Source organism: Phaseolus vulgaris, chromosome 7 (assembly GCF_051622355.1).
Source record: "Phaseolus vulgaris cultivar YP4 chromosome 7, ASM5162235v1, whole genome shotgun sequence".
In the NCBI taxonomy this organism is placed as follows: Eukaryota; Viridiplantae; Streptophyta; class Magnoliopsida; order Fabales; family Fabaceae; genus Phaseolus; species Phaseolus vulgaris.
Window position 1 is genome coordinate 53407322 of NC_143504.1, and position 27985 is coordinate 53435306.

Genomic DNA, 27985 nt, shown 5'->3' on the forward strand with positions numbered 1-27985 from the left:
TGACTACGACTATTTATGGCATAGTAGACTTATCATACGCTTAAGTTTTATAATAATTATATGTAAAAGTTTGTGTAACTTTTAACAAAGTTATGTTATACTAAAAATAAATTAAAATATTTAAATTCAACATTTATTATTTTAACAATTTACTTAAAAAATTACTTTGAAAGAAAAGTTACTTTTTTACATATACAAGCTATGCATAATAATGTTTCGTAATAGCCAAAAATTAATTAAAAAAACGGACATAACACTTTGAGTGGTTAGAAACCTCTTGCCATTCAACCCAGAGTTAATAAATAGTCTTACTGAAAGGAGTTTGAAATAAGCTTTAATTTTGTTAATTACAAAGGATTATACATTACCATTCTTATTGTGTAGATGAGAACTAAAGACTAGATTATGATAAAACACTCTTTTTCCTTTTAGTGGGATTGTTTGAGGAGTTTGGGGTGGTACTGCATTTTGAACAAAACCAATCGTACTCAGGTACATCTGTTAGGGGAGGATCGCAGCAATCGATGTGAGTACCCTCTCCACACCCAACAGAACCACTTTCATCACCACAAATCAGCATTACATCTCCTCTGTCGCGGGATCCACACACTTGGCAAGTTACATCATCATCATCATCATCATCATCAGTGGAATCCTCAGGAGCAACAATCTCTTCTGCCCTGCTGTTATGTCTATCAAACGCTCTCTCTGCCCAAGCATGAGTGCCATATAATACATGCTTCTCCAGGGAGAACCCGGGCTTGCAAACATACTCAACCAAATAGTCCGCTACAACACAAGGTATCTCATGTTTTAAGAACTCTTGGACCCACATATCAACACGTGGCATGCCAGGGCTAACTACAGCATAGTCGATTTCGGTACCAAGGAAGCGTGTATAAGGAGGACAAGTAGCTAAGATTGTTCCATCGCCAGCTTTGATGACACGTTTCAGAGTATCCTATAAAACAATTGTGTTAGACCAGAGATATAAGTCAACCTCAATAAAACGCAGTTGAAAGAAATGGTTGGAGACTCATTTATATTTTCATTAATGACTATACAAATCTGCATCAGAACAGAGACCATCCCTAAAGTCTATTCCAATTCAGATGAAAACAAGGGTAGCATTGGCAAGTAGTAAAAGAGCATAAAACGAACAAAAATCAAAACAAAACATACCAAAGGCGGAGCAATGCAATCGCCGTATACAACAATACGCATTCCATAGAAGGCGCCATGACCTGTTTTTTCTTTAACTAGCCTCCACTTTCTTGGAGCCTCCATATTGATTGCGCCATCCTCACTGAGACCACTTTTGTGCCACTCATAAGGCTCCTCCGCCAAGAATTTTCCTTCCTGGCTACTGGCACTTAAGTAATCAGTTTTCAGAATCCACCTGCATTCCACCAAAGATTGAATATTTATTTATACACATAATCAAAGAAAGCCAAACTACATTGTTATACTGAGAATACGAAAGGAAAGTTAAAGACGTTAGTGATGCTTATTTTTCAATGATTCTAAGAGGAGATTCAATAGTAACACCTCCATTCTAAAATCTATCCTACAAGGGAAGCTACTACAACAAAAAATTTCCATGCCACTTGCTTTGGTTTGAAACCACCGTGTAAAAGGGGCATTCTATACGAATTTTATTGTAGTTTGTCAGACATTCCTTACCTTCCTGATGCAGTCGCAGCAAAAAATTTCTCAGTTCTGCGTATGGGGTCTGGAGCTATGAAGTGTGTTGCCTGATATGACCACTGGTGAGAATCCCGGCAAACCCTTCCTTTTAAGCGCTTGATTACTTGCTGAAAATCTTTTCTCTGTAGGCGGTGCCCGCTTAATATAAAACATGCCGCTTCAGTTTTAACTCTCGTGTTAGATTCTGAAATAGATGGATTGAGCCCCACTTTAGTAGACTTCATCTTTCTTGGCCTTACATTAGATTTATAATTTGGATTGTCATCGCTTCTGCCCTTTACAGGATTCTGCACTCCATCAATTGGTCTATTCTCCTTCTCTTCTTCAGCTAAATTCTCTGACTTATTTCTTGCTAAGGCTGAGTTGTCACGTCTATCAGCAGGAAAGGGCATTTCTTCTGTGGTTTCTATCTCTGCCTCATGCCCCGTTTCATTAGGAACCTTCTCCCTAGATACTGCAACTTTTGATTTCGATAAATCCTTGGAAACTGTGGCCTTGGCTTTACCAACAGGACGTTTCCTTGCTTGGTGCTTTACTACCAGTGAAGATTTCTGTTTTTCAGTTTTATTTGTGACTCTTTTAGGAGGCATTACCTCTTCACATTTTGGCACGGGGCAAATTGCTTCTGGCTTCTCTTCTGTTGATGTATCTGGTTTTTCTGAAGGATGAACCAATTCTACTTCAGGTGCCATTCCTAACTCATTTTCAAGTTTGTCATCTGGAGCTTCGGTTTCATCATCCAAAGCTTCAGTTCTGCCACCAGCATCGTCTGCGTATTTACTAACTGTGGCATTGGCTTTGCCAGCAGCACGTTTTTTTGCTTGATTCTTTACTACCAATGAAGACGTTTTCTGAATTTCTGTTTTATTTGTGCCTTTCTTTGCCTCTTCACATTTTGTTGCAGGGCAAATTGCTTCTGACTTCTCTTCTGTAGCTCTATTTGGCTTTTCCGAAGGATGAACCAATTCTACTTCAGGTGCCATTCCTAACTCATTTTCAAGTTTGTCATCTGGAGCTTCGGTTTCATCATCCAAAGCTTCAGTTCTGCCACCAGCATCGTCTGCGTATTTACTAACTGTGGCATTCGCTTTGCCAGCAGCACGTTTTTTTGCTTGATTCTTTACTACCAATGAAGACGTTTTCTGAATTTCTGTTTTATTTGTGCCTTTCTTTGCCTCTTCACATTTTGTTGCAGGGCAAATTGCTTCTGACTTCTCTTCTGTAGCTCTATTTGGCTTTTCCGAAGGATGAACCAATTCTTCATTTAGGGCCATTCCAAATTCAAATTCACATTTATCATCTGGAGCCTCGGTTTCATCCGTCAAGAACTCAGCTCTGTCAGAAGCATAGTCTGTATTTTTACTAACTGCTTCTTGCTCCATCGTATTGTTAATATCCCTGCTTTGGGGACATCCCTTATGCATCTTCGCATCACATATCTCTTTGCTTCCGCTGGATAAAGTTACACCTTCACTTTGCAGGATAGTTTTATTCAGGGAAAGTGATCTTTTATGTCTAGCAGTGGCACCTACTATAGGTTTAGAACCCGAAATTCTCTTGGCAACTGACTTCTTTCTGGGTGATTTTCTAACCTGTTTATTACATTCTTCATTGCTTAAATCCAAGTTAGTACAACCAGCGGATTTCACATTATTTGAGTTTTTATTTCCCATTGATGAACAATCAATACTTTTACTGAAATGTTGCCCTGCTTCATTACCACCAACTTGACGCATTGCAGAACTTGTGACTCCAGGCTTGCCATTAGTTTTAGACTCACTTAAGCTATGAACAGCTGTTTGTGGACTATTCTGATAGACACTATCACACTGAGCAGATTCTGGGCTTGCATTTCTTGAGAAACGCTCATCAAATGCTAGTGAGTTGTAGTTAGAACCAGCAGGTTTTGAAACTAAGCAAGTGTTTGAGTTATTCATACCATCTTTGCCTTTAGAACAATAGTCATCAGCTTTGGGTGGCTCATCAACCAGAGATGTCCCTTTTAATCCTTGAGATTTACCATTTGCTGATTGGATGGAGATTTTTGCATCAGAAGACACCTTTCTTGATTTTAATTTCGTAAAAGAAGTTTCATTTATCCTCTTTTGAGGCAATAAACTAATTGGTTCCTCCTCTTTAGTAAAATCATTTTCTCTCCCAGAAATTTCAACACTGGTAGATTTGATAAACTCAATTGCCTCGTGAACCTTACTGTTTTCACATTTGTTTCCTTCTCTGCCTGAGCTTCCATCTAAGATCCTTGGGACAGAAAAATCCCTTTGGTTCTTCTTAGAATAACTAGTAGTTCTAAGCTTTTCATTTGAATGTGCAACTCCAGCTGCACTTGCAGAAGTTGATGTCAAGTTACTTATCAACTTCTCAGACTCCATAGTGTTATCATGCAGACCGGACTGCTGACCAGATGATTTTGTATTTGCCATATTTCCAGGGCCCTGGCACCCAAGTGCCTTTGGAAAATCAGCATTCTTAGACTCAGTCGTCTTTCTATATTTGTCAGGTAATCTAGAAATATCAGGAGTCTGATAGCTTATCTTTGAATCATCAACATTCTGAAAGCTAAAGTCTCGATCAGATTTTCTCTTCTTTCCTGGAATGGTTAAAGAGTCTTCACCATTTTTTACATTTGGCAAAACCCGTGGACCAGTAGAATCTGGTAAGTTGTTCGATGCCTCTATTACTGATTTCAACAATCCATGAGTTGCAGCTTGGTCAAATTTCGAATTAACGGGGCTTTGTTTTATATTTCTCCCCCCTGATTTTCCCTGCTTAGAATCTTCACCCTCTTCTTCAGAATCCTTAGCCTCTTCCTCCATCGTCTCTAGTTCAAAACCACTATTGATAAGGAACAAAGCTTCAGTAATTAGTTGAGAAGACAAGATCTTTTAAAAGATTAGGGAAAATAAAATCATGTTAGGAAGAAAAAGTTATTTAATCACAAATCTTCAACGATAAGCTGAAATGCCTCTTACAGTAAGCTGCGTTCTCAATTTTTATATTGTATGACTATTTCAGTAATTCAACCACATGACTCGATGACAGTTAGTTTAAAGTGCAATTATATAAATCCCCCCCTATTACGTGACACTATTTGAACATGGCAAGTGCACGAGTGTACATCATAAATCATCTAGAAATGCCAAAGAGTGCGAGAACTAATGAGCACATGGTGCATTATTCTTATTGGCATTAAGATGTTGAGTAAAGCAAATGGCATCTTATATTCTACCCACGTACAGTTAAGCTATCTTTTTCTTGAGCAATGAGATTATTTTCCGCAATCATTATCAAGGTCAAGAAATAACACGAAACAAAGTGTATGTAGACAATCTCCAAATATAGAACAGTGTGATAAATATGCAAGCATAGAAAGAAGAATTCTGTACCCATTCAGCCTCCATGAACATAATATGTGAAATGTTACACTTGCATGCTAGGATGTGGATAAAAATTTGTTCTAAATTATATTTGCACTCGTAAGTGATACAACGGCTAACCTCTTGTTATATTTGTCTTCAGGAAGAAGCACCCATTCCTTCAAGCTGAAAAAAATGAACAGAACTTTATTTGAAGAAAACTTAAAATTTATTATATAATACCAACAAGTCAAAAGAAAAGGATCAAATAGATGAGATTCATTCACATCCATGTAAAGTTAGCAGAATATACATACATACCAATCTTCCAACCAACGATGATTAACTAGCTTTATTGTGCCCAATCTCTTTGCAAGCACATACTTCTCTCCTATATTGAAAGTCGGATTTTAAAACGGAATTAACCAACAAAACGGAATAATCATAAGCATGAATAATGTAACATAAAGCAATTAGCAGAACAAAAATAGCATACACGCGGAGTTAAATGCCAGGATTTAAGAAAACAACACAAACCTTCAAATTTATAGCATATGAGATGAGTAACCTTGTTCGCCACCAATGGTTTGGAAAAATGTGCACCCATCAGGCCAACCATTGTCTAAAAGGGAAAATAAGGAGAATTCAAGTAAATTCACAAAACAAAGCGCACAAACTCCTGGAACAAATCACACGATGAAGTATAACAGATACCCACCATAATGTCATCCCGATCCTGGCGCAGATAACCAGTCAAGCACATTATCAAACCTTTTGCACCTGGTATTCCATCTAAGTCTTTAGGAGGTCTATACATAACCTGCCAAATGGAAAACTCAATTTGTTCAGTTGAAGGGGAAAACTACAACAAATTTATCCTACAAAGGAGAACAAACTGTTGGGGGAATTCACTGAATAGATTCAACAATAATGAAACCTAAGTCAAATCCACATAAGTGATTCACATCACCCTCCAACCCAAAAATCTTAAAACAATGAGTTTTCTTTTTTATATGGTGCTCAACTTTCTTATTTCTACTCAATATGGAACTAAAACTCACACTTGTATTCCTAACAACCACATAGTGGCTTTCAAAGTGACTTGGAAGTTAAAAGATTTCTGGACACAGTGTAAACAAAACCAATTAACTAATTGGTCAGAATTTCTAATCTTTTTTTATTTTTTTATAATGTGAACTAACCAAGTCTTTCCCCCGGGTTGAGCTACAGCACGAAGAGAAAGTAAACAGCTGAATCAAGTACTTACTAAATAAATGTTTATAGTATAAGGATTAATACATAAGTTGTTTCAAAACTTAAAAAAAGAATTCACTGAATTATTTTCATACAAACTGTAAGTTATTATCTTATACTACCTAGGGGACACCTTATGCAGATAGCATTAGGTAGTTTCATAAGAAAAGTCCAAAAAGTTGCTCCAAGCGGACTCAACTCAACATTTCATGATAAAGAAAGGCACTTCAATTAAGGGAATGGAAGAAGAAACTAACCGAAGAAGCATCAACGGGCATTCCAATATCAGCACTGTGATCAACCCACAGTGCAGTGACGAGCGTCTTCCGATCATTTCTAACAGTAACACACAGAGGATCGTCCTACACAATCAACACACGATTCTCCCTCTCTTAGAAATGAAGGCCAATGATAGGGTTAAAGAAAAGCGAATCGTACTGAACTCACATAAGCAATCTTATCGACAATGACATGCGTGCAACTCCCACCGTACTGCTCGGCGTCAATTCCACCGCCATCCTCAAGCTTAAGCCGGATCTACAAAATCACAAGCAGCAATTCAAGGGATAAATAAAAAAAAAAAACTTGTACGGCAGAAGAGAAACCCTGTCAGGAAACAGAAGAGAGAAGGATAAAGAGAAACCTGGCTTTCGGCGGCGGGATTGAAGCCACGGAGAACGAACCGAACACCGCGAAACACTCGCGATGCGTAACTGGTTTCCATCATGTGAAGCCGAAACAGAAGAAAGAAGCGGCAGAATGATAAACAAACTTGTTGAGGAAGACTTGATATGGAAACTAGTTATTTATTATTTATTTGAAAAAATAAATAAAAGCGAGGGAATTTTTATTTGTCTCGTCGTTTTGATTTTGGAGGCGGGATGATGAAATCGTGAAATCCCAACATGGGCTCATTTGGTCCATAGAGAGTTGGGCCGGGCCGAATGTTCCAGAACGAAAGGAAGTTAACTAAACCGGGTTTTATTTTCAACGAGAGCCGGTAGGTTGGGTTCGGTTTGGTAGGTAGAAAAAATTAATAGCATCTAGTTTTCTTCAACTTATAAACAACTTCTTCAGTGTAGTCCCTTGGTAGAAGCAGAGCAACACTAACTGTTCACTCTCTCATTCAATCACTCTCATCTTCTTCTGCATGGGTTGGCTTAGTCGCTTCATCGCCGCCGTGGCTTTCTTAGCCATCGGAGTCATATTCTCACCGGAGACTCTGACTTCAAAATCAACCACTCTTTCCACCTACCTCAAACTCGCTCACCTCCTCAGCTTCTCCACCGCATTCGGCGCCGCTCTATGGGTCACCTTCATCGGCGGCATCATCATGTTTAAGTACGCATTTTTTATCACCCCTATTTTCTTTTTCTCAATCGTTCTTAAGAATCTCAGTTTGGGTCTAATTTCACCTTAGGAGGCTTGGGGCTTTTTTATATACTTTATAGATGGCGTGGGATCTCTGGCAATTATTGAATGCTTTGTTGTGGCTGTGAGAATCGGGTTATGATTTTGTTGAATTTTATATTTCAGAAATCTGCCGCGGCATCAGTTTGGGAACCTGCAAAGCAAGATGTTTCCGGCGTATTTCTCGATGGTGGGTGCGTGTTGCGCCATATCGGTGGCTTCCTTTGGGTACCTTCACCCGTGGAAAACTTCATCCACTACTGAGAGATACCAGCTTGGGTTTTTGCTCTCTTCCTTTGCGTTCAATCTTACCAACTTGTTTGTCTTCACACCTATGACCATCGAGGTAAAGAAAAATTTTATTAGCATGGATTCATCGTTGTCACAAGTAAAACAAACAAGGTCTTTAAATGTTGCTCCCTATTAGTTACAGTGACTAGAGTCATTTGATTGGAAGTGGAGGGGTGGAAATGAATTTTCTGAGGAGTTGGAATGTTAACTGTTTTACTTTGTGTTGGAACGTGGAAAGTTAAAATGGCAGATTGATTGGTATAAAGTATCACTTGGGCTATGTATTTGTAGTAAAGACCGAAGTGTTGGTATATGTGTTTTTTTTTTTCTATATGCATGCTTAGCAAAATTAGTTTGCCAAAGTCAAGTTGTGTCTCAAAATTTCATGCACCTGCAAATATGTAAAACCTTGAGTGTCAACGGTTAAAGAAGCTTCATTCCATTTTAAGATCTTGTCTAGTTTGATGCGTCTATAAATGAACTAGAGTGAGGACTTATGTTCATCTTAAATTTGATAAGTTGGCTGCTGATTTCTTGCCATTCCCATTTTTATCTAAAAGGGAAGATCTATAACTGAGCCCAATTTATTGTCATTATGTTGATTCTGACTTCTATTATTATTATTACTATTATTATCATCATCTTTATCAGTGCTCTCTGATAACCATTTTTTCGGTCTTTCCACTATTGTTGAATGAGAACTCAAGGATTTTGGACCTTCATGCTTTTGCTTTAATATTGCTTTCATTTATTGAGTATTGTTCCATTATTAAAATCACATTTTTTATTTAATCATCAGTAAATTTCATGATTTGTAGAGGTTTCTAATCTCGTATTTCTTCTACTGCTCGCACATTTACTGTTATTTTCCACTTTTCCTCCTAGGTTTTCCTTTTACCTTTCTTCTTTTTCACCTGTCACATTTTTATGGCAGTATCTTAAACTACTATCTGAGTCATGTCAACATTTTATGCTGTTAAGCTGCCAACATTGATTATACTATTTTTTTAATACTAGTTACTATACTATTTGATAGTTTATGAATCAGACCATTACATTTTTCTGATGCAGATGATGAAGCAAAGGCATAAAGTGGAGAGAGAAAGCAATATAGGGGAGGAAGTTGGGTGGTCAAAAAATGTGGAAGTTGCTAAGTCAAACCCAAAACTTAAAGCCATGAATAAGAAATTTGGTATGATTCATGGATTATCGTCCCTTGCCAATATAATGTCCTTTGGGAGTCTAGCAATACACTCTTGGTACTTGGCCGGTAAAATTGATCTTTGATTCAGTTTCTGCCTCCAATCCTATTCTATTAAAGACAAATGAACTCCTTGTGAAGAGTAATATAAGTGAGGATCCTGGTGTTTCCATTATCTTCCACTCGCTTGTTTTATTGCCAAGTAAAATAAGTCTAGAATGTCTGTAATTTATGGGTTGCCATGGAAACATGATCCCTCCTCACATGAATAAAATAATAGTATCTGCTCCTTGTTCACTTGTTTTTTGGCTACTTGAGAGGGTTTACATTTTGCTATACTGAACAGGGGTGTGGAATGGATGGATTGGATAAATTTTGAATTTCAATTTATAGATTTAAAATAAAACAACTAATCCATTTATACATGTTAAAACGTACTTTCCCCGAAAGAAAAGGATCGATTCGGTATCTTTTTCATTATGTGGAAGGTGTTGTGCGTGTTGCACATGTTTCTGCAAACAATAAGTTATGCTAGGTTGTCCACCATTGACCAAGCAACAAAAAGTAATCCTTAATAAGCTATAGCCTCTTTGATGACTATTGTTTAATGGCCTGCGGAGCTTCGTTGTGATGCATTTTAGATCCATGTTTCTGAGCCACCTTCAATATTGTACACGAACTTCTAAGCTTTTCATAAACATTGCTGTTTCAAAAACAAAGAGTGTCCAAAAGTAGACGGCTAGTGGATTAAAGACATATCCATTAAAGGTGGACATCTATTTCTGGAGGATATAATTCCTAAGCTTCTATATTCTGCCCTAATCAGTTTTGAAACATGCTCAAGTGAGGGAGAACGCTTACAATCAATTTATTTTCCTTATTCATAATGTAGCCATGTATAGCTTCTTACACGCATGATATGATTTCATGTATGTGTAACAAACGAGGCCACAGCAACATCTTCCCTTTGCATACCCGTATCTCCTTTTCACAATGTCATTAGACACATTTCAAACGTGTTAAACCACGTCCACCAAAAACATTAGATACTACAACTGTATCTTCAGGAAAGACGTTGGACCAAACATTATCAAACAAATTACACAAATCACTTAAAATTAATTACACTATACCTTAACTAGACTATATAATTCATAGCATTTAGGAACATGGTTAATCCGTGAGAATGATCAAGTAAACAAAAAATGGTATGGAAAAGAAAATGAACATAGATTAAGAACCAATAGAGTTTACGCGTCAAGAGCATAATAATGTAAAAGAAAAACACAGATTAAAAATTAATCCATAAATTAACTTGGCCCGTTAGTTTGAGCTATTTTATAAAAACAATTAAAAACGTCTCTAAAATTTTATTAGATTTATATTTTAAAAAAATATACTTGTATGTTGAAATATAAATAATTTTTTATAATAAAATCCGATAGGATAATTTTTTAAACTATCTAACATCAAACTGTATTTAAGATAATACATTCGATCAAGGCAATTTTCTTCCACAAGGATTAAAAAACGGCTGAAAAAAAAAATCTTAAATTTTTTTAATAGCATATTTTGTAATTCGTTTTTCCTTGGTTTCCCCCATCCGGGATCATTGGAAGTTGTAATCCTTGGCTAGTCCTCAATAAGACACCATAATCTCGTACAGCGTACAACTTGGCCACAAGTGTAGCACCACATGTAGCATCATCCACGAAAAAAAGTTCCCGCATAAGACTTAAAAATTAGGAAAAATCACGAAAGAAAATCATAGACGACTTATCACAGCTTCCACCTCAGAGGGGGTATAAAGATGATATGTTGGAGCCACCCTGGCAATGTCAACGTTGTTGGGAGTGACCTGATATGAAAATACAAAATAAAGGATTATAATTTATTTTCCATCCCATTCAGGGTAACAATCAATCCTATAAAAATGTAGCAGGGTAACAACATACCTTCTCTTCCATAACTTGCTTCAAAATGGATAAAGCAATGGTCTCGGCTTCTTGAAGGGTTAGGTCCTGCACAAAATAATAAATTAACACCAAATTGTATTGTTTTAAACCCATCATGTTATGTTCAGCGTAATTTTAGAATAATAATAAATTATTTTGACTACTCTGGGCTAAAAACAAGAGTCCAGCATGCGAAATAATCTTTCGGACCAACATTGGCAGTGGATAGACAAAAACAATTGAGCAACAACTTGATAACGGCATTGCATTAATTTGACAAACAAATTATCAGAAAAATTTGCTAGTTTAACATTTTCCAAGATAATACACGGATGGTGAACAGGAAGTTAGACAAAAGCCATTATGCTACGTAGCAATGTAAACAGGAATGACAAAAAGAAGGAATAATGTAAACTAAATAGTTAGTTAACTTAAGTATACTTAATTTACATGGTAAGAGAGGAATAAAAATAGGATTAAATAGAAAACATTTCTGCATATGGGTTTGGGTTTGTTTTATTCTCTCAGTAAGTAAATTAAAAATTAGGTAAACTTGGAAGGTAAAGTTGAAACTTTTTTAGTCCAGTAAATGAAAAATATTATTGGAATAATATTACTTCTTTTGATACATTATTTAAAATGGAAGGTAATTATTGTATAGCATGCTTTCACTCTACTACCTCTCCTATCAAGAGTGGTGAGAATGAGGTCTCCTCATTTCTGTTTGTTTTCACTCTTTGTTCATTTTCCAACCCTAGTGAATTTAAGTTTAATGTTATAAAAAGAAGGTTAGAAACAATCAAGATTAAATTGTTCGTACCTTGTTGAATTGCTCTTGTAGAGAACTGTCTGCGCCTTCTGACCCAGAACCGATAGCTTTTCCATTGCATTGCCAAAACGTGCCAGATGGATCAGTGTAATATCTGATAATTGGAACATATCAATTCAGTAGCATAAGTCCAAATTGAAAAGGTCTTAAAAAAAGCCCAGCTGCAATATAAAAGTACATATTGCCGGTGACGACAAAAACAGAATACCATGATCTGCCTTAGTGTGTCTCTGGTGGTATTCATGAACATGAAATTGTTTACACTTTACAATTGAACTGTGAACCTCTCTATTCAATAGGAAAACTAGCAAGTTGTAACAATGAACCTATGATGCATGGATAAGATGTGTATCCGATACGGCAAAACGCTTATATTTTGAAGATAAGCGGATACGATAAGTGACATATACCTATTGAAAAATGTATAAAAAATCTTAAAATATAATAAATATATAATTGCAATTCTGTAAATTCAAATTAAAATCACATTTATTAAACATTGCCAAAATACAAAATTATAAATTAGCATCATCATAAAAATATTAGTGCTTTAAAGATTAGACATTTCAATGACAAGTATTGGTTAAGTATCCTAGAGCATCGGATACGAGACAAGGATACATGATACACATTGAAGTATCGGTGTATCATAGCAATCAACTAAAGCTAAAATACCAATACATACACTTATTGACAGTTGAACTAGCAGGGTAGACGGCTGAAACACGACAAAATTATGCTACAAATCAATGGTAAGAGAAGGTTGTACAGTGTCGAACCTAAAATAATATTCTCTTTAAACCATAAAAAGAGTGATAAGGCGAGACAGTACAACATTACTATGAAATAAGTGCAATTGCTACTTCCTTTGACAAAGGAAGGCAAAATATAAAGTGCCTTCTAAAAAAAATTAAATCTCTTTTGAAATATGTTATAACATGTTTGAGTAAACCATAAGCGTTTTCAGAAAAAGTAGAATCTGAAAAAGACCAGGTTTTATATTACTTTGAGAAACTGTTATAAACAGCTTCTAAAACAAACTCTAGAAAAACTTACATTTATCACCATCTTAAATTACTTTTTAAGCTGAAACAAACAGGCTCAAAGTAGAAAGAAAGGCTTCAAGTGACAAGAGTGGAGGAGGACCCTTCCTAAAGTGGGGAAAAGAGAGAGAAAAGGAATTCTTGATACGTAACTATTCCCTAACCCCCCTATGATCTTGGTCAATAAGCAAAATTTGTAATTGTTCTCGAAACCACTAACTGAACAATTTGTAATTGTTCAGTTAGTGGTGGGATTGGACCCAGTTCTAAAAATATATAAAATATAATGAGCAGAAATGTGTCGTAAGACAAAGATAACTTATATTTTTCTCCGAGGTCCAACAATCAGTTTTGTGAAACTTACACCTTGATTTGAATGACTAAACATATCTTTCAACTTATGTTTTCATTAAGCTAAATACTGCAACAATCCCTGACAATCGAAATCCTTCCCAAAATTGAGAATTTAGATTGTAAAATACTCATAAAAAAAAGGAATCCCTATCCCTCAACAAACTTAAAAGGAAACTTATCCACAATTATCATCCTGGCAAGAGCTTGCCTACATGCATCAACATCAAAATGAACACCAGTTAGAACAATACAATTTCCTTTCCCATCTTTTTTTCATTTTTTTGAAAAAATAAGGGTTTGTTGAGAAGGATCAAGTTTCTCCTTGGGAAACCTTTAATATTTATGCAATAAATGGTTTATAATATTACTTGTACCATTTTTATGAGAATCTGCAGCATAATCCTTACTACACCAATTAAATTTAGCTCTAAGAGGTCCCATCAATTCTTGAAAAATGATCCCAGCACTAAGATCTAGGCCTACAATGCTTTTTGTTACCTGAATCTTCAGCATCATTATTAGATGTTGGTTCTTCCACAGTTTGTCTTTTACTTTCTTCACTGTCAACACGCATCCCTATTTATTCAAATCTTCATGTTCCTCCACATTTATTGGTTCATTTGAAGCTTTGTCAAATTGAGTTAGGGGTGTTCATTGGGTCGGATTACCACCCAACCCGATTCAATTAGATTGGGTTGGATTTCATTTATGATTGGGTCAAACCTGACCCAACCCAACCCGACTCAAACCAACCTAACCCACTCTTATAAGGGTTGGGTGATGGGTTTAGTATGGATGATTCAAGACCCACTCTTATACTTGTGTCATCAACAAATTGTGTTATGTTTTTCTTTTCATGTCTTGAATTATTTTGGACAAACTTGTCATGACTTGACTTATTGGCTTACTTAAAGCCTTGAATTAATTTTTGTAAAGATTGTGTTTTATTTTAATTAGATTGATACTTGAAAATTCCAATTTTTAACAAAAAAAATATTTTCAAAATCTTGATCGATTTAACTCAACTCAATCCAACCTGCATAAGAGTGGGTTGGGTTGAATTGGGTTTAACATAAAAAATGCAGAAACCCAACCCAATCCAACTCATATTTTTTAGACGGTTGGGTAATGGGTTTGCTCAAATCCCTACCCTACCCAACATGCTAACACCCCTAGATTGGGTATTTATACTCAGATTTAGGTTGAAATTTATAACTTAAAATAATAATATACTATAGGTATATTTTTTGGTTTGGACCGGTTCTGAAAATCTAAACCACAAACCGAATGGAATCTTTTGGTTCTTTAAAAAAATCTAAAAAGTTGTCATTTTTTTCATTTATCGAATTTGGATCAGATTTTTGTTTTTTTTTTAACGGTTTGATTTGGGACACCCTTAATAAGTTTGTAAAAACCTTACCTTACAAGTTAGTTTTAAAGGTTAAGTTAGGCATAAATCCACTTTTTAAGATAGTATATCCTAACAAGTTGTTGGATTTGTCTCTTATGTCATCCACTATTAGGCTACTATCAAAACACCCACAAATATCTAGTCTCATACTCAAGATGCCCAGTCTTCAGCATAAGGAGGTGTGTTAAAGACCCCACATCAATTAAATATACGGTCAAATTATAATATACTAGTGGATATAAATCTCACCTCACAAAACTGGTTTTATGAGAATGAATTAGGCAGAAAATCCCTTCCTAAGAAACTAAATTTTGTGCAAGATTCCTTCTTTTGTAATTCCACTGATCCCCAAAGAAAGCATAATATAATAACATGAATAATGACAAATTTTAATGTAATCACTGACTAAACACAGAAAATGAGCCAAAAGAATAACTCCATTGCATAATAGGCAAAATAAATACTCACAAGCAAGGTCCATTCTCGTCATGTCCAGCAATGAGGAGAGATACTCCAAATGGTCTAGACTGCCAAAGAAAAAAATAAATGGCATGTTAGAATGCATACATGATGATCCACTGCAACAGGAACATAGCCATTTAGTATTTTGTACAAAAAGAAAAATATTTGTTGGCACATGCTACTAAACCAAACTGCCACCGGAATTGCACATTTACTTATAAATGGCGAACATTAAATAGTTGATGCATACAAGGAATTCTATGCATACCAAAATTTTTATAAGGTAAATAACACTTGTTTATATCTCCAGTCAAGATTTGTCAAATGCAATATATAAGGCCAACAATAGACTTGAATATCAAAGCTGAGAAGCTCTTTACCATGGATTCTTCATCACCTTCACCAAAACGCAAGGCTAGATCACAAAGAGCTTGGGTAGTGGACTCAACGGTCATTGGTTCACCATAGGAGAACCTATGATTCTGTGAACAATATTCCAAAATATATAAATCATTGGCCAATCAACTACATAATATATGCAAAAAGGTTAACAATACCTGAGTTTCAACCCGTGCATGCTCAACGAGTGTTCGAGCATCCGCAATCAATCCACTCATAGCACAACCAATGTGGTCATCAATTTCCATAATTTTCTCAACACTACTAGGCTCCTGAAAAGGAATTTCTTGCAAGCTAATCAATGGTAGTGCAAAGCAAAGTGCCCACTACAATATAATTGTGTCTCTATCTCAAATAAGATCCATATAAACCATAAATGTGGCTACAATATAAGTAGAGACCCAAGGTGCATCAGAACCTAATAATATATTTTCTAAGCCTTTATCAACCCATCAGAACCTAATAATATAATTTCTAAGCCTTTATCAACCCCCCCTCCCCGAAAGAAAAGGATCCCTTTTCACCCCCAAACAAAAATTAAGACTACAAGGATAAAACAATATTACGGTAAACAGCATTATTTTTCAAAATATATGAATATATTCTCAACACACCTTTTGCATCTAAAATTAACATCAGCAATCAAGATTCGGAAGTACAACCAAAAGCAAACAGCTTGACCCCCAAAATTCAATTTATGTGAAGCACATTTATGTGTCTCTTAGTTCGACGATACTGAGTATGATAGTTAATAATTAATAGCACGTTTATCATTTATGTGTAGAAATGTCAGAGTAAGATAATAGAAAGCCAGTAACATAAATAAAATGTTAATAAACGAACCAGCAGAGGAGAAGTGATGCGTTTTTCAACTGCAAGGACAACACCCTCTTTGGTCTTCAGCCCAATCGCAGTCGATCCAAGCTGCAATCCAATATAAACCCATTTACAAACAATAAGAACAATTGTAACCTCTACTTTTGTCACAGATGGATAAAAAATGAAGGAACAGATAGATGGAGGTGAAGCGACAAACCTTGATTGCTTCAATTGCATATTCAACCTGAAACAAACGGCCTTCGGGAGAAAAGGTGTTGACTCCTCGGTCATACTCAGTCCTATGCCACTCACGCAACAAACAGTTAAACAAACAGAAAAAACCTAATCCGTTCCTCCATTGAATGAAGCAAAATTGAAATGCAATTTTGCTGCAAAAGTGGGGAATTCACCTTGTGAGAAACATCTTCAGAATTCAGAAGGAGAAGCAAAATAGAAGAGATGAGAATGAGAAGCTTTTTGTTTGGGTCACGAGGTACCAAAAGGGCACTTGATTTGCTTGCTCTCTCACTCGCTCCTCACTGAGCCTAGTTAGCTTCCCAAGAGGACTTGAAAATTCTTTTTTTTTTGGGAGTTTCTTCCTGTAGCCTACGTTTTTCTTCCTACACCCCCATAATTTTTTAAATTCCCAAAACTAGTCTTGATCTTCTATTTAAAAACGGCACCGTGGATGAGTTTCTTTGTCACTATTCCTTTTTTCGTTCATTTAAGATGTTGGTAGACGCTCAGCAGGAGTGGGTTGCGTTACTGAAGTGGGTTGCGTTTTCGAAGTGTTGATTGACTTTTAAAACTAAGAAAGAGTTTTTTTTATAAGAGGTGAATGGTTATGGAGTTTTTAGGTTCTTGGAAATCATGATCCATGATAGTGGTACGGATGGATCGATACAGAAAATTTTTGGATCGTTGAATCCAAAACTATATTATGGAATCATGTTTTTTGAAAATAAAAAACATATTACGGATTCCCTTTTTTATAAATATAGTTATGAATGTATAAGCCAGTTTTAGCAAAAAAAACTTTTTTTTTAGAAAAGTTTAATCTCAGTACATGACATTTGTACGAAGAGAAAGGAAAATTATATTATAGAATGAGCAAGTTTGAGAGTAAGGAATTCGAGAAGCTCTACAAATCGCTTTTTTTGGTTTTGACTTAAACAAGCACTCAATCTCACTCGTCCTAAGAAGTTGAATACAAATCATTAAATCTCATCATGGATCCGCGAATTTGGACAACTTTTGAACACACCTATCCAAAAAAAATTTGGATCACTCAATCTGGAACTATATTGTGGAATCACATTGTGGAATGCTCTGTCTGGAACCATACAATACGTATTGCAAAAATGAAAATCCGCAAAAAAATGGAACTACTAATATGAAAACCAAACAAAATTTTACTTACCTTCTTCTTCGAACACGGAGCCAGCGTAGAGACTCCAGTGAACCACCACCAAGCCGTCAGAGACACTACCTAACCACCACTAAGCGAAATGCGCCTCAAGTCGTCGGTTCATGTGCGTAAGTTTGTGTTGTGTAAGGAAGAAGAAAGGTGCAAGTCTATGCGACAGAGAAAGGTGTAGGTTTGTGTTGTGCGCAAAGAAGAAGAAAGAGTAGAGTGTGAATAGTTTGGTGCGTTTTAGAGTTTTTAGAAAATAACAGATAATTTTGTCTTTGCATAGCATTGTTGTGTGAAGGAAAAAAACGTAGGGGTGCAGGAAGAAACTCCATTTTTTTTGTTTATTCTTGGAGGATGGACGCGAAATCATGATGGGTGTTTCTTACTGCATCCATACATTTTTCTTCCTACACCTTTACAATTTTGTGCAATTACAAAAGTGTCGCTGGAATTTTTTATAAACCCTAAGCTCACATACTAGGAGAAATCCACAATTCCACTCCCTACTATTTCCTTCTTCGCTATATGTGTGCTCACAACAAAAAGCACAAGGAGAAAACCACAATTCAAGTAAACATTGGGTTTTCTTGTTGGTTCATTTTTCGACGGTTTGGTGGTGGTTCGATGGTGTCTGCACCAACTCTATGTTCGAATAAGATGGTAAGTAATTTTTTTTTGTTTTTCATATTGGTTGTTCCACTTTTTTGGCGAATTTTCGATTCTACAATACAATTGTTAGGGTTATGGACAAGGGATTCAATAACATAAATTAAAAAATGCAGTTCGAATCCATCACCCATAAGTAAAAAATTACATTATAGATCCTCCAATCCATAAGTCAAAAATTGCTTCTAGATCCACCAATTCATAAGTTAATAAATGCTTTTGAAACACCCCTTCATTTGAAAACAAAAACTTGACTTATGAAACAGTCATTTTGTATGTCATTTTCTCACTTGCGGATTGCTATGTCCATAGCATTGTCGCGAAACCCGATTTTTGAGAACCTCAAAACTCCATAACCACCCTATCCTCTTCAACAAAACTGAACTCTTACCTTCAAAATTCAATCAACACTTCAACATCGCAAGCCACATCTCCACCTTTGCTCCCTACAACTTAAATTAACCTCCACCAATGCCAACAATTAATGAAGAAGAAGAACGGTGGCAATGCAAGCCATCCATGGTGCCCTTTTCAAATAAAAGCCATCCATTAGGTTTGCTTATGTTTACATGTTTTGTTAGGTGTTTAGTAATTTATAATCTTACTTCTGTTCATTTATATGCATGTAATCATGGCTAAAACTAAAGGAGATTATTCTCAAACGAATCATGTACACCTAATCATGTCTATTAGACAAAGAGAGTGGAAAGGCCTCGGTAACATTACTGATGATGACCATGCAGAATAAAATATTATACTTTAGGAGGCTTGTATAGTGGAGGATGATGTTTATCCAATATGGTCAATGGATAGGTAATTGTTTATCAATTATGAGGAACATGTTCTTCGACAAATATGAAATGGATTAGTAAGTAATTATATCAACATACATACATTCAAATTAATTGGTTATGCATTAAAAATTCTAAAATCATATTCATGGGAAATTATAGGATTGTAGTGAGCTGAAGTTGATCTCACATGGCAAAAAGATGAATAAGTTAGGAGCTCCACATAAACGGATATAAGTTACGGTTAACTTATCGATCTTATTTGGTCTTGTTTGTGCTAGCTACGAAGCTCCAAACAAAGATTGTTGGTTGCCTTTATTGAGGAGTAAAACAAAGATACAATTTCATTTCATTTATTTATCGGTGAGATGACCATCACATTAAATGATATGTCAAGTTTGTTGCACCTACCCATCATCGGGTAATTTTACATATGTGACTTTAGATGTGGTTGGAGCTACAGAGTTGTTGTTAGAGGCCCTCTATGTTGATCGTGCTTTAACAACTTTGGAAACCAAACAATTCAGGGGTGGTCATATGCATTTGAGTTGGTTGAGTGATGGAACCCTGAGTGATAGAGCAACCACTAAGCTAGTCCAACCTTCCAGAAGGATGATCAGGAGCATGACACAAGACCCAGACCTAGGTCTAGTTCAGCCCATAGCCATTACTTCAGAGCCTATTATTTCTTGGAGGATTACCAGGAGCAAAGCCCACATAATTGGACCTGAGCACCAACTACTTTCCTTGCTTATGATTCTAGTAGATTAAGGTGTAGTTAGCATAAATTAGACTTGTGCCAAGCCCACCTCAACCTAGCTTCTAGAAACACCTCACATGACCGCCCCTTGCCTCATTTACCCTAGTTTCTATAAGGTTTCCTCTAGCTTGGGCGGCACCCTAGGTTGCCCTACCTTCTAAAAGATTTCTCTTCATTTACGTCCCCTACCAATCACTCTTGTTCTCCAAGGCACTCTCACCTATAAATAGAGTGTCTTACCTCATTTTAAGGCACATTGAAATTGAAGTAAAGAAACTCTGTTAGAGTGATTCCTTGTATGATTTCCAAATTCTCTTTGAGTCTTATCTTGAGCAAAGATTGATTCAAGTGACGACTCTCTCTCACTCATCATGGAACTCCCTCCCCCTAGTGGTGTGATTCACTTTCCCCATATCCATAAGCTTCCTCTCATCTCTTATCTTAATCTTTCCTTTATTCTTCCTTCCTTTTTGCATATGTCATTCCATTATCTTGTCTTTAGTTCCTTACTCATCATCATCATATTACTTGTTTTTTTTTTGTTCCTTTTCTCTTTTGAAGATACCTTCGTACTTAACCACTTGGTTAAGTTTGTGTTCAGTGGCAATCTTCATTGAGTTTCACCTATTATTGTTAATCTATCTTAATCCAAGTAAAAATCCTAAAAACATGTGCAAAGTTAAAATGAACTCACATCATTGAGAGAGGTATATGAGGACACATGTGGTAATAGGCAATGGACAATTGTTGCCCGAGCTTATCTATTGCACTTGGTGGGTTGAACAATTTTTATAGATAAAAATGGGACTTCAGTTAGCGTTTCATACATAGGTTGTTTTTAGATTTACACCTCGTTGGAGTCATGGGCGACAATTTCTTTTACCTACATGTATGAATGTTGACCTTTTTTTGGCAAGTGTACTAAGTCAAAAGTATAATTTGTCCCTAAGGACAGATATCGAACCCACAATGAATAATTATTTGAAATCTTAATTGTTACATTCACTAAGTATAATAACATGTACAATAATTTGATTTGAAAGATATTGACATAAGTTTGCGTAAAAATTAAATGAAAACAAAATAAATGAGTAAAATAATTCAATTAAAAAAAACTGGAAATGAGATTAATCCTTATTACTCGTATATAGTTTCAATCAATAAAAACATATAACATTCCATCTTGATTGACATTAATGCACATATATAAAGCATTCATATCGATTCCTCGTAAATAAAGTATTAAGATTGTCTCCTAAATATTAATTTCTCACATGTTTATAAAAAAAATATTATCATTACGAACAAATGTTATGAACTAATTAACATTTATTTTTAATTTTTTATTATTATTTTAAAATTTATTTAATTTAACATTCGTTTAATCTATACTAATATTTTCTATTTTAAAATATATTTAATTTAGCGTCGGTCCATGTTCATGCTTTTTATTATAACTTTTTTTATTTAGAGTCTGTTTGACCAATGCTAATTTTTTTATCTTAAAATTTATTTAATTTAGTATCGACTTGACCCGTGCTAATTTTTTTATTTTAAAATGTATTTAGTTTAGTGTATGTTTGGTACTCACTAATGTTTTTTTATTTATTTTAAAGTTTATTTAATTTAGTGTTTATATAGGTCACACTAATGTTTTATATTTTAAAATTTATTTCATTTAGATTTGGCTTTTCCCAAACTAATTTTTTTGTTATTTTTTTAATTTAATGTTTATTCATATCGGTCTGGTTTTTAAAAAGAATATTTTTATTAAAAAATTATCGTAAAACGCCACATATTTAAAAAAATAATATATAAATGAAAAAATAGAAACAAAATTATAGTGGATGATGAGGATGAGTGTTGATGAAGGATATGAATGTGAATGAAGTAGATGAGTCTAAATGAGAAAAGTAGGGAAGGAGTGTAGATGAAGGAGATATATGTGGATAAAAAAGATAAGTGTGAGTGAAGAAGATGGTTATAGATGAAGGAGGTGGATGTTGATAAAGAAGATGAGTGTGAGGAGATTTGAGTGTGAATGAAGAAGATGGGTGTGAGGAGATTTATATAAAAAGTGAAAGAGAAAAATTGTGGATAAGAAGAATTATCATATTTAAATATGATTTTTTATATTACAAAAAATCTACGGTTCATATTCGTTGTCACGAGACACACATATTCATAACATATAAATTATTGTTGGTTAAGCTATTGTTGGTTAAGCTGACTCTAGTAGTGTTAAACATTAAATGGACTCTAACACAAATGTTTATTTTAAAATTTATTTAATTTGGTGTTGCCTTGACCCATATTTTTATTTTAAAATTTATTTAATTTATTATCGAATTGATCCACGTTAATATTTTTTATTTTTAAATTTATTTAATTTAGCGTCTACATAACCAACACTAGTGTTTTTATTTTTAAAATTATTCAATTTTGTGTCAAATTGACTCACGCTAATGTTTTTTGTTTTAAAATTTATTTAATTTAGTATTCTCTTAACTCACACTAATGTTTTATATTTTTTTTTAGAAAAAAATATGCTATGGGACATTATAGTCAATTAGGTGACTATGTTAACGTGCAACATTAAACCGACTTTATTAACGTGGATTAAGCCGAAACTAACCTAAACATTTATTTAATTATAAAAATTAAAATAAGTTTTTTGTGTCGTGTTAGAATTAACTTAACAGACACTAATAGGCAATATCAACATTAATATTGGATAGCTAATTTAATGTTTTGTTATAATAAAGAAAATAAAAGTGTTGCTATTCTAGAATCACTAAATTGTTAGGGTTTAGGGTTTACACCTATTATTAACTTTTTACTGTTTTACACGTTTATTTGATTAAATGAAATGTCTAATACCAAAAAAAAAATGCAATGTTCTGTACAATAATGGATGTTTCATAAATTCATACTCTCATCTTTTTTCTTTATCTTTTTTAAATTTTCCTAATGAACTGTGTTTAATCTCCAACCTATTTTGTACAACACTAACTTTCTGTCTGTTTGATTGTAATTAATGAAGAAAAAAATGGAAAGGAATAAAATATGACGGGAATACAAACCTTTGAATATCTTACATTCATCCTTCTATCTTTTAAAATAAAATAAAGCTATTGAATTAAGTTTAGTTTTTTAGAGTTTAATTCGCTGTAAAAGGAAAAGTTTAATTTAATTCTAAAAGAACTTCTATTGTCAAAAGAATATTCAGTATAAAGTTGAATTACAAAAGTTTTTATAGTATTTATTCATTTTCTTACTTACACAAAATTTTCTGTGGTAGACCCATGGAAAATGAAAATATCTTTATATTAGTGGGGAGATGAATTATGAGGCAGCTTTGGACAACTCGGCAGTGAAATCATGAAGACTTTGAATGTTTAAATAATGTTCAACCGTCATCCACATTCAAGGATCCTAACTTCTAATAACGAGTGCGTAGTGACCCACCATACGCATCAGTCAACAAGAACGAGAAAAACTGCCGAATCACTCATAATATCTACTTATCCACTATGCTCTTGACCTGCGAGTTAACTTATTAAGGAGTTTCATCGCTTAATTTCTCTAGACCTTCTATTTTAAGTTATATTTTTGTTGTAAGCCAATTCCAAATATTTTGCTCACAGCTGGCTTCGTACCAAAAGAAAATGATGAGAAGAAAAATGGTTTTGTTTAACCATATCCAAATCGACGTGTAGGCGAGTAATGCTGCCAAAAGCGCAAACATTTGGAAAAATTGAGGTGACAAGAGGTATAATAGTGACTCGATTTTGCTTTGTTGGATGGATAAACGATGGAGCCAGTTGGATGGGTGGTGTGGACTGTTCCATTTTGTTTGTGAGTGAAAAACACCAGCCGTATAATGCAGACTAGAACTTGTTGAGTAGACGAAAGAATCTGGTTCCAAAGTTTGTCGGCTATTTTTGGTTTGGCATGTGAATCTGCATGTGCATAAAACTAGGCATCAAAAGGAAACAGCAGAATCTGACTCGTTTTCATGAATTGGCACTGTCTTTCCTTCTCTTACCCATCTCTGCAAAGCAACCATTTCATCTTTCACTTTTTCAAGCAACAACTACTTGCAATTTTAGAGTACGCGCGTAACACATGAGTAATATCTTGCGCTACGTGCTAACACATTATTATTGCTTGATAAACACGTTCATCGATGACGTCTTTAATATCTTACATTCAGAGGGCAAGCGAACTAATTTTTTACTTCACTTGATTACGACAACGGGCAGGATTGGAGAAACATTTACGCAAGTCTTTCCTGTTTTGTTTGTCCAACCAAACACTCAAGAAGACCCATTCAATAAAATTACATAAGGACTCATAAGAACGCAATATTTCAATTTTCAAATTAATGAATAAAGAATGTTCTAAGTGTGTAATGTTTCTCTAGGCATGTGCCCTCGCCCTATACAATTGTCCCCCATGATTAAAATAATGAATCAGATTTTATATTCATTTGAGGCTAATTAGGCTGTATGTTCCCAAGAGTAACAAGCGAGCAGGGAATAAGAGCAACACAAACAAATGCATATGTTGGGACGTAACAAGCCTGCTGAACCTTTTCAGGGACTCTCTCCCTGTTTGTATCATGCCAGAGAAGGATGACTGGCGTTGACCTACATTGATTGATATCATGGACCTCCCAGCAACAATCCTGGTATCCATTCCACGTGGTAACACAAGAGGCCACCACACCTTGCGCCGTTGCTCCCTCTTAGACTTACGGATTTGTTTAAGTTCCTGCCGAATCACAGTTCTCACGGACTTGAAGTAGGAATTCATGTCATGATCTCTTTGTATGCTTCCTCCAGATCCATAAGCAGATCGGTCACTTAATATCTCAAGTGGGTGAGGTGAGTTCAAGAACACCGTCTGGGCAGCTCGGAGCTGCTTGTCTGTGTTGTTGGATTCTGAAAAAGGGCAACACAAAAGATATAGACCACTGCCTGAAGGCAGGAGATGATGGCTTGGTGAAAATTTCTCATCTGGCTGCAGAATCAGCAGACTACCCATTGGTGTATACAGTACCTTCTGCAGTAAAAATTCACATAGAAGTCAGTTAGAATTTATATAAAAGAAATTTCTTTATCCAGTTTAAATCATTTAGATAACCATAACTTTACCTGTTTATTGAGACAAGGATGACTACGGAAGTTCCCATTGACAGCCTTCAATAGTTCTGCAACGTGATTAGGGTAATTGCAAGAAAATGCTCGAGGAACTATGTCTCTGTGCATTGTAATTGCTTGAACATGACTCCTAGGCAAACCTAATTTTTCTAGCAGACTATCCCCTCCACACATGATGGATGGGGAACCAAATGTTACCACGGGAAGTAGAGAGGAGACAGGCACCTCCTGCCTAATCAACAGCATGAGATTTACTAGCAATGCCAAGCTTCCACCAAGAGAATGCCCAGTGAAACGAAAAGTTGCACAAGAACCTCGAGATTTTAGGTGAGCATGTATTTCTGGCAACATCTGCTGATACATCCCTTTAGCAGCCTCATATATACCTCTGTGCACAAGGACGTCTAACCCCTGGGGGGAAAAAGCACATCATTATGTCAATTTCGGGATAGATAGTTGGAAGCACGCATTAACAAAGATTCAAAAGTATTTGTTTATAACCATTAAAAAATGAAAATCTCCTTTGACAAGCAGAATGACAGTCTGCAATATTGACAATTACCTCAAACTTAATCGGTTCGAAAAGCAGGTTTGCTTGCCAAGAAGCCATTGTCTCTGAACCCTACATTTATTTAAAATAAAATAGTGAGAAAAGATCACTCCATACGTCCAAGACTGACAGGAAATTACATATACTCTAAAATATAATATGGCTATATAACGCAAATAAATATTGGGAACCACTAATAGTGATTTTATCATATTTGAGCTCACAAATTCTCGCAAAGTACTGAAATTTTTCAAACTGAAACCAAGAAGTGCAATTTCAGTGCAAAATTTTTCCTACCTGAATAACAAAAAATCTTGCACCACTCTGGTCATCATCACAGACAAACCATTCGCAGGGTGATGAATGTGCAGAGTTTAAATCATCAGCAACAGCCTGCTTTACTTCCTCCTTTGCCGCAACCACTGCAGTCACTGAATCGGTTGTGGCCATCAAAGATGCCACCTCTGTGTTTATTATTACTTTATTGTCTCGGCTTTCATTGCTTCTATCAAGTGAAGCTTCATTTGAGGATTTGAATGGAAATATGCTCCTAGTCTGAGAATGCAGATAAGTGGCAGCAGAGGCGGCAATGTTATAAGCAGCAGTTGCACTTATGTTGTATCCACTGTAGTTCGGATCCTTTCCTTTTTCTTCTTCTTTTTCTTCCTTCTCGTCAGTTTCAACTTTCTGGGTATCTTTTTCAGCTATTGCTGCCAATTCCTTCTTCTCTATTGATGAAGTTATAAGGCGCAAACCATAATGTTTTAAGAGTTTCCCTGGCTAAATTATCAAAGCCAAAATGAAAATTAGTGCTGTATATTCATTTTGTGGAAAATCAAATTCCTAGAGTTTATCGATTCCAGAACATGCTATTTTAATAAAAAACAATAACATAAGTTATAAAATGCTATTTAGTCTTAGGTAAATGGTAAAATAACACAGCCCCCATCTACATATCTCCTCGCAGAACCATACGCCCAACAGCAATGATCAATCAGATCACACGAATAATGAGTAATCCACAGCTAAATGAAACATGTATCGTAACTAGGCACTTCCATTACAGATTAACACTTCATGAAGTTTAAACTTAAACCTTCCACGGGTTTTTGAAAAGTTAGAGAAATCATATATAACACAAAGAATCTTCAAGCAAGCAAAGTGTGCTAGATCCAGATCAGATAGATCGGAGGTCTAAAAATCTATGAATCACTCAAAACAATAAAAAAATCGCAAACATAAATTAAAAGAAGGATGAAACAGACATAAACATACGATTTACTAAAACTAAAAACAGAAGAACGATCTAAAGTATCGTACCTTGATTTTCGGTATATCGTAAGCCAAGTTCCCCAAGTGTGACATCTGAGCATACAATCTAGCTTCTGCTAACGATACCCTCCGAAGCATTCTGGAAAAGGAGCCTCTATCGAATTCAGCCTCTTCTGTGTCGTAACCGTCATCTTCCCCAACCCCGCAAGCATCACATTCACACACCTCCTCCCCATCGTAATTGCTTTGAGTTTGATCAGTAACCGCAACCTCCTCTTCTTTGCGCTGTTTCCCCTCCCACACGGACTTCACGTGCAAAATCTTCAAAACCCAGTTTCCGCGTTCCGATCCGTCACCCTCGCCGTCATCTCTAACGGCCTTCGCTTCGGCGTTATCCGCCAAAACGGCATCGTCGAGGGCGAGCCCTTTGTGCTTGCTGTTATTCCCCCGAGGCCAGAGAGATTCCAAAGGGTACCGAAAGGAAAACCTCGAAAACAGCGACCTTTGCGGCGGTTTATCCCCTGCGGAACGCCCCACCGTGCTCACCTGAGAAGGATTGGCACGTGCGTCCAGCGACCCACCAATAGAGATCGTGGGAAGCATCCCTGATTTTAAACACACAGCTTCCATTCTTCAGTTTTCGGAAACACAACACAACACACACACACAATGTTCACAACAACGACGATTTCTTCTCTTTATTTCTTTTTATTTTTCTCTTTAACTTCAAGCGTTACGCAGTTTGCCGAATGCTACTGTTGTTTATTGTTCTTCAAATCGCGAGAAAGAGAGACTCAACGAAATAGGAGGGAGCATTTAAAGAGAGCAGAACTGAAAAAGGCGCAATGAATAATAAAT

At 35.6% G+C, this 27985-nt stretch overlaps 4 protein-coding genes and 1 pseudogene across 4 annotated transcripts; 1 reads left to right on the plus strand and 4 right to left on the minus strand.

Moving 5' to 3' along the window:
* Positions 1-263: 263 nt before the first annotated feature.
* Positions 264-7336, minus strand: LOC137830223 (transcription coactivator). The gene is made up of 10 exons (XM_068637416.2): positions 6979-7336; positions 6783-6872; positions 6593-6697; positions 5800-5901; positions 5619-5703; positions 5403-5472; positions 5223-5267; positions 1684-4560; positions 1183-1399; positions 264-961 (listed from the first exon to the last, which is right to left on the minus strand). Exons 1-10 carry the CDS (start codon positions 7060-7062, stop codon positions 404-406), a joined length of 4233 nt encoding a protein of 1410 aa, XP_068493517.2. The 5' UTR covers positions 7063-7336; the 3' UTR covers positions 264-403.
* Positions 7337-7485: 149 nt separating this feature from the next.
* LOC137830225 (Late embryogenesis abundant protein (LEA) family protein) lies at positions 7486-9534 on the plus strand. Its single transcript, XM_068637418.1, has 3 exons — positions 7486-7676; positions 7872-8091; positions 9108-9534. The coding sequence occupies exons 1-3, from the start codon at positions 7486-7488 to the stop codon at positions 9321-9323; spliced, it is 627 nt and encodes a 208-aa protein (XP_068493519.1). The 3' UTR covers positions 9324-9534.
* A 1238-nt stretch (positions 9535-10772) lies between these two features.
* Positions 10773-17305, minus strand: LOC137830224 (proteasome subunit alpha type-5). Its single transcript, XM_068637417.2, has 9 exons — positions 16920-17305; positions 16727-16808; positions 16534-16614; positions 15849-15962; positions 15672-15773; positions 15298-15356; positions 12013-12115; positions 11193-11258; positions 10773-11095 (listed from the first exon to the last, which is right to left on the minus strand). Exons 1-9 carry the CDS (start codon positions 16931-16933, stop codon positions 11003-11005), a joined length of 714 nt encoding a protein of 237 aa, XP_068493518.1. The 5' UTR covers positions 16934-17305; the 3' UTR covers positions 10773-11002.
* On the minus strand, positions 13190-14127 carry LOC150025998 (zinc finger BED domain-containing protein RICESLEEPER 3-like; annotated as a pseudogene).
* A 7194-nt stretch (positions 17306-24499) lies between the features above and the next one.
* Positions 24500-27985, minus strand: LOC137830214 (phospholipase A1 PLIP2, chloroplastic). The gene is given in 6 exon segments (XM_068637405.2): positions 24500-24664; positions 24667-25207; positions 25300-25716; positions 25868-25927; positions 26153-26635; positions 27176-27985. Coding segments are annotated over 6 exon segments (2109 nt in total). The 5' UTR covers positions 27758-27985; the 3' UTR covers positions 24500-24638.

Excerpts from the sequence above, each read along its gene's own strand:
- LOC137830223 (XM_068637416.2), bottom strand. The coding sequence starts at position 7,062 with ATGATGGAAACCAGTTACGCATCGCGAGTGTTTCGCGGTGTTCGGTTC. Across the intron at positions 5,704-5,799 it reads AGGATCGGGATGACATTATG|ACAATGGTTGGCCTGATGGG; the intron begins GTGGGTATCTGT and ends TTTCCCTTTTAG. Across the intron at positions 5,473-5,618 it reads CATATGCTATAAATTTGAAG|GAGAGAAGTATGTGCTTGCA; the intron begins GTTTGTGTTGTT and ends CTTTCAATATAG.
- LOC137830224 (XM_068637417.2), bottom strand. Across the intron at positions 15,357-15,671 it reads AAGGTGATGAAGAATCCATG|TCTAGACCATTTGGAGTATC; the intron begins GTAAAGAGCTTC and ends TTTCTTTGGCAG. Across the intron at positions 11,259-12,012 it reads TACAAGAGCAATTCAACAAG|GACCTAACCCTTCAAGAAGC; the intron begins GTACGAACAATT and ends TATTTTGTGCAG.
- LOC137830225 (XM_068637418.1), top strand. The coding sequence starts at position 7,486 with ATGGGTTGGCTTAGTCGCTTCATCGCCGCCGTGGCTTTCTTAGCCATC. Across the intron at positions 7,677-7,871 it reads GGCGGCATCATCATGTTTAA|AAATCTGCCGCGGCATCAGT; the intron begins GTACGCATTTTT and ends TTTATATTTCAG. Across the intron at positions 8,092-9,107 it reads TCACACCTATGACCATCGAG|ATGATGAAGCAAAGGCATAA; the intron begins GTAAAGAAAAAT and ends TTTCTGATGCAG.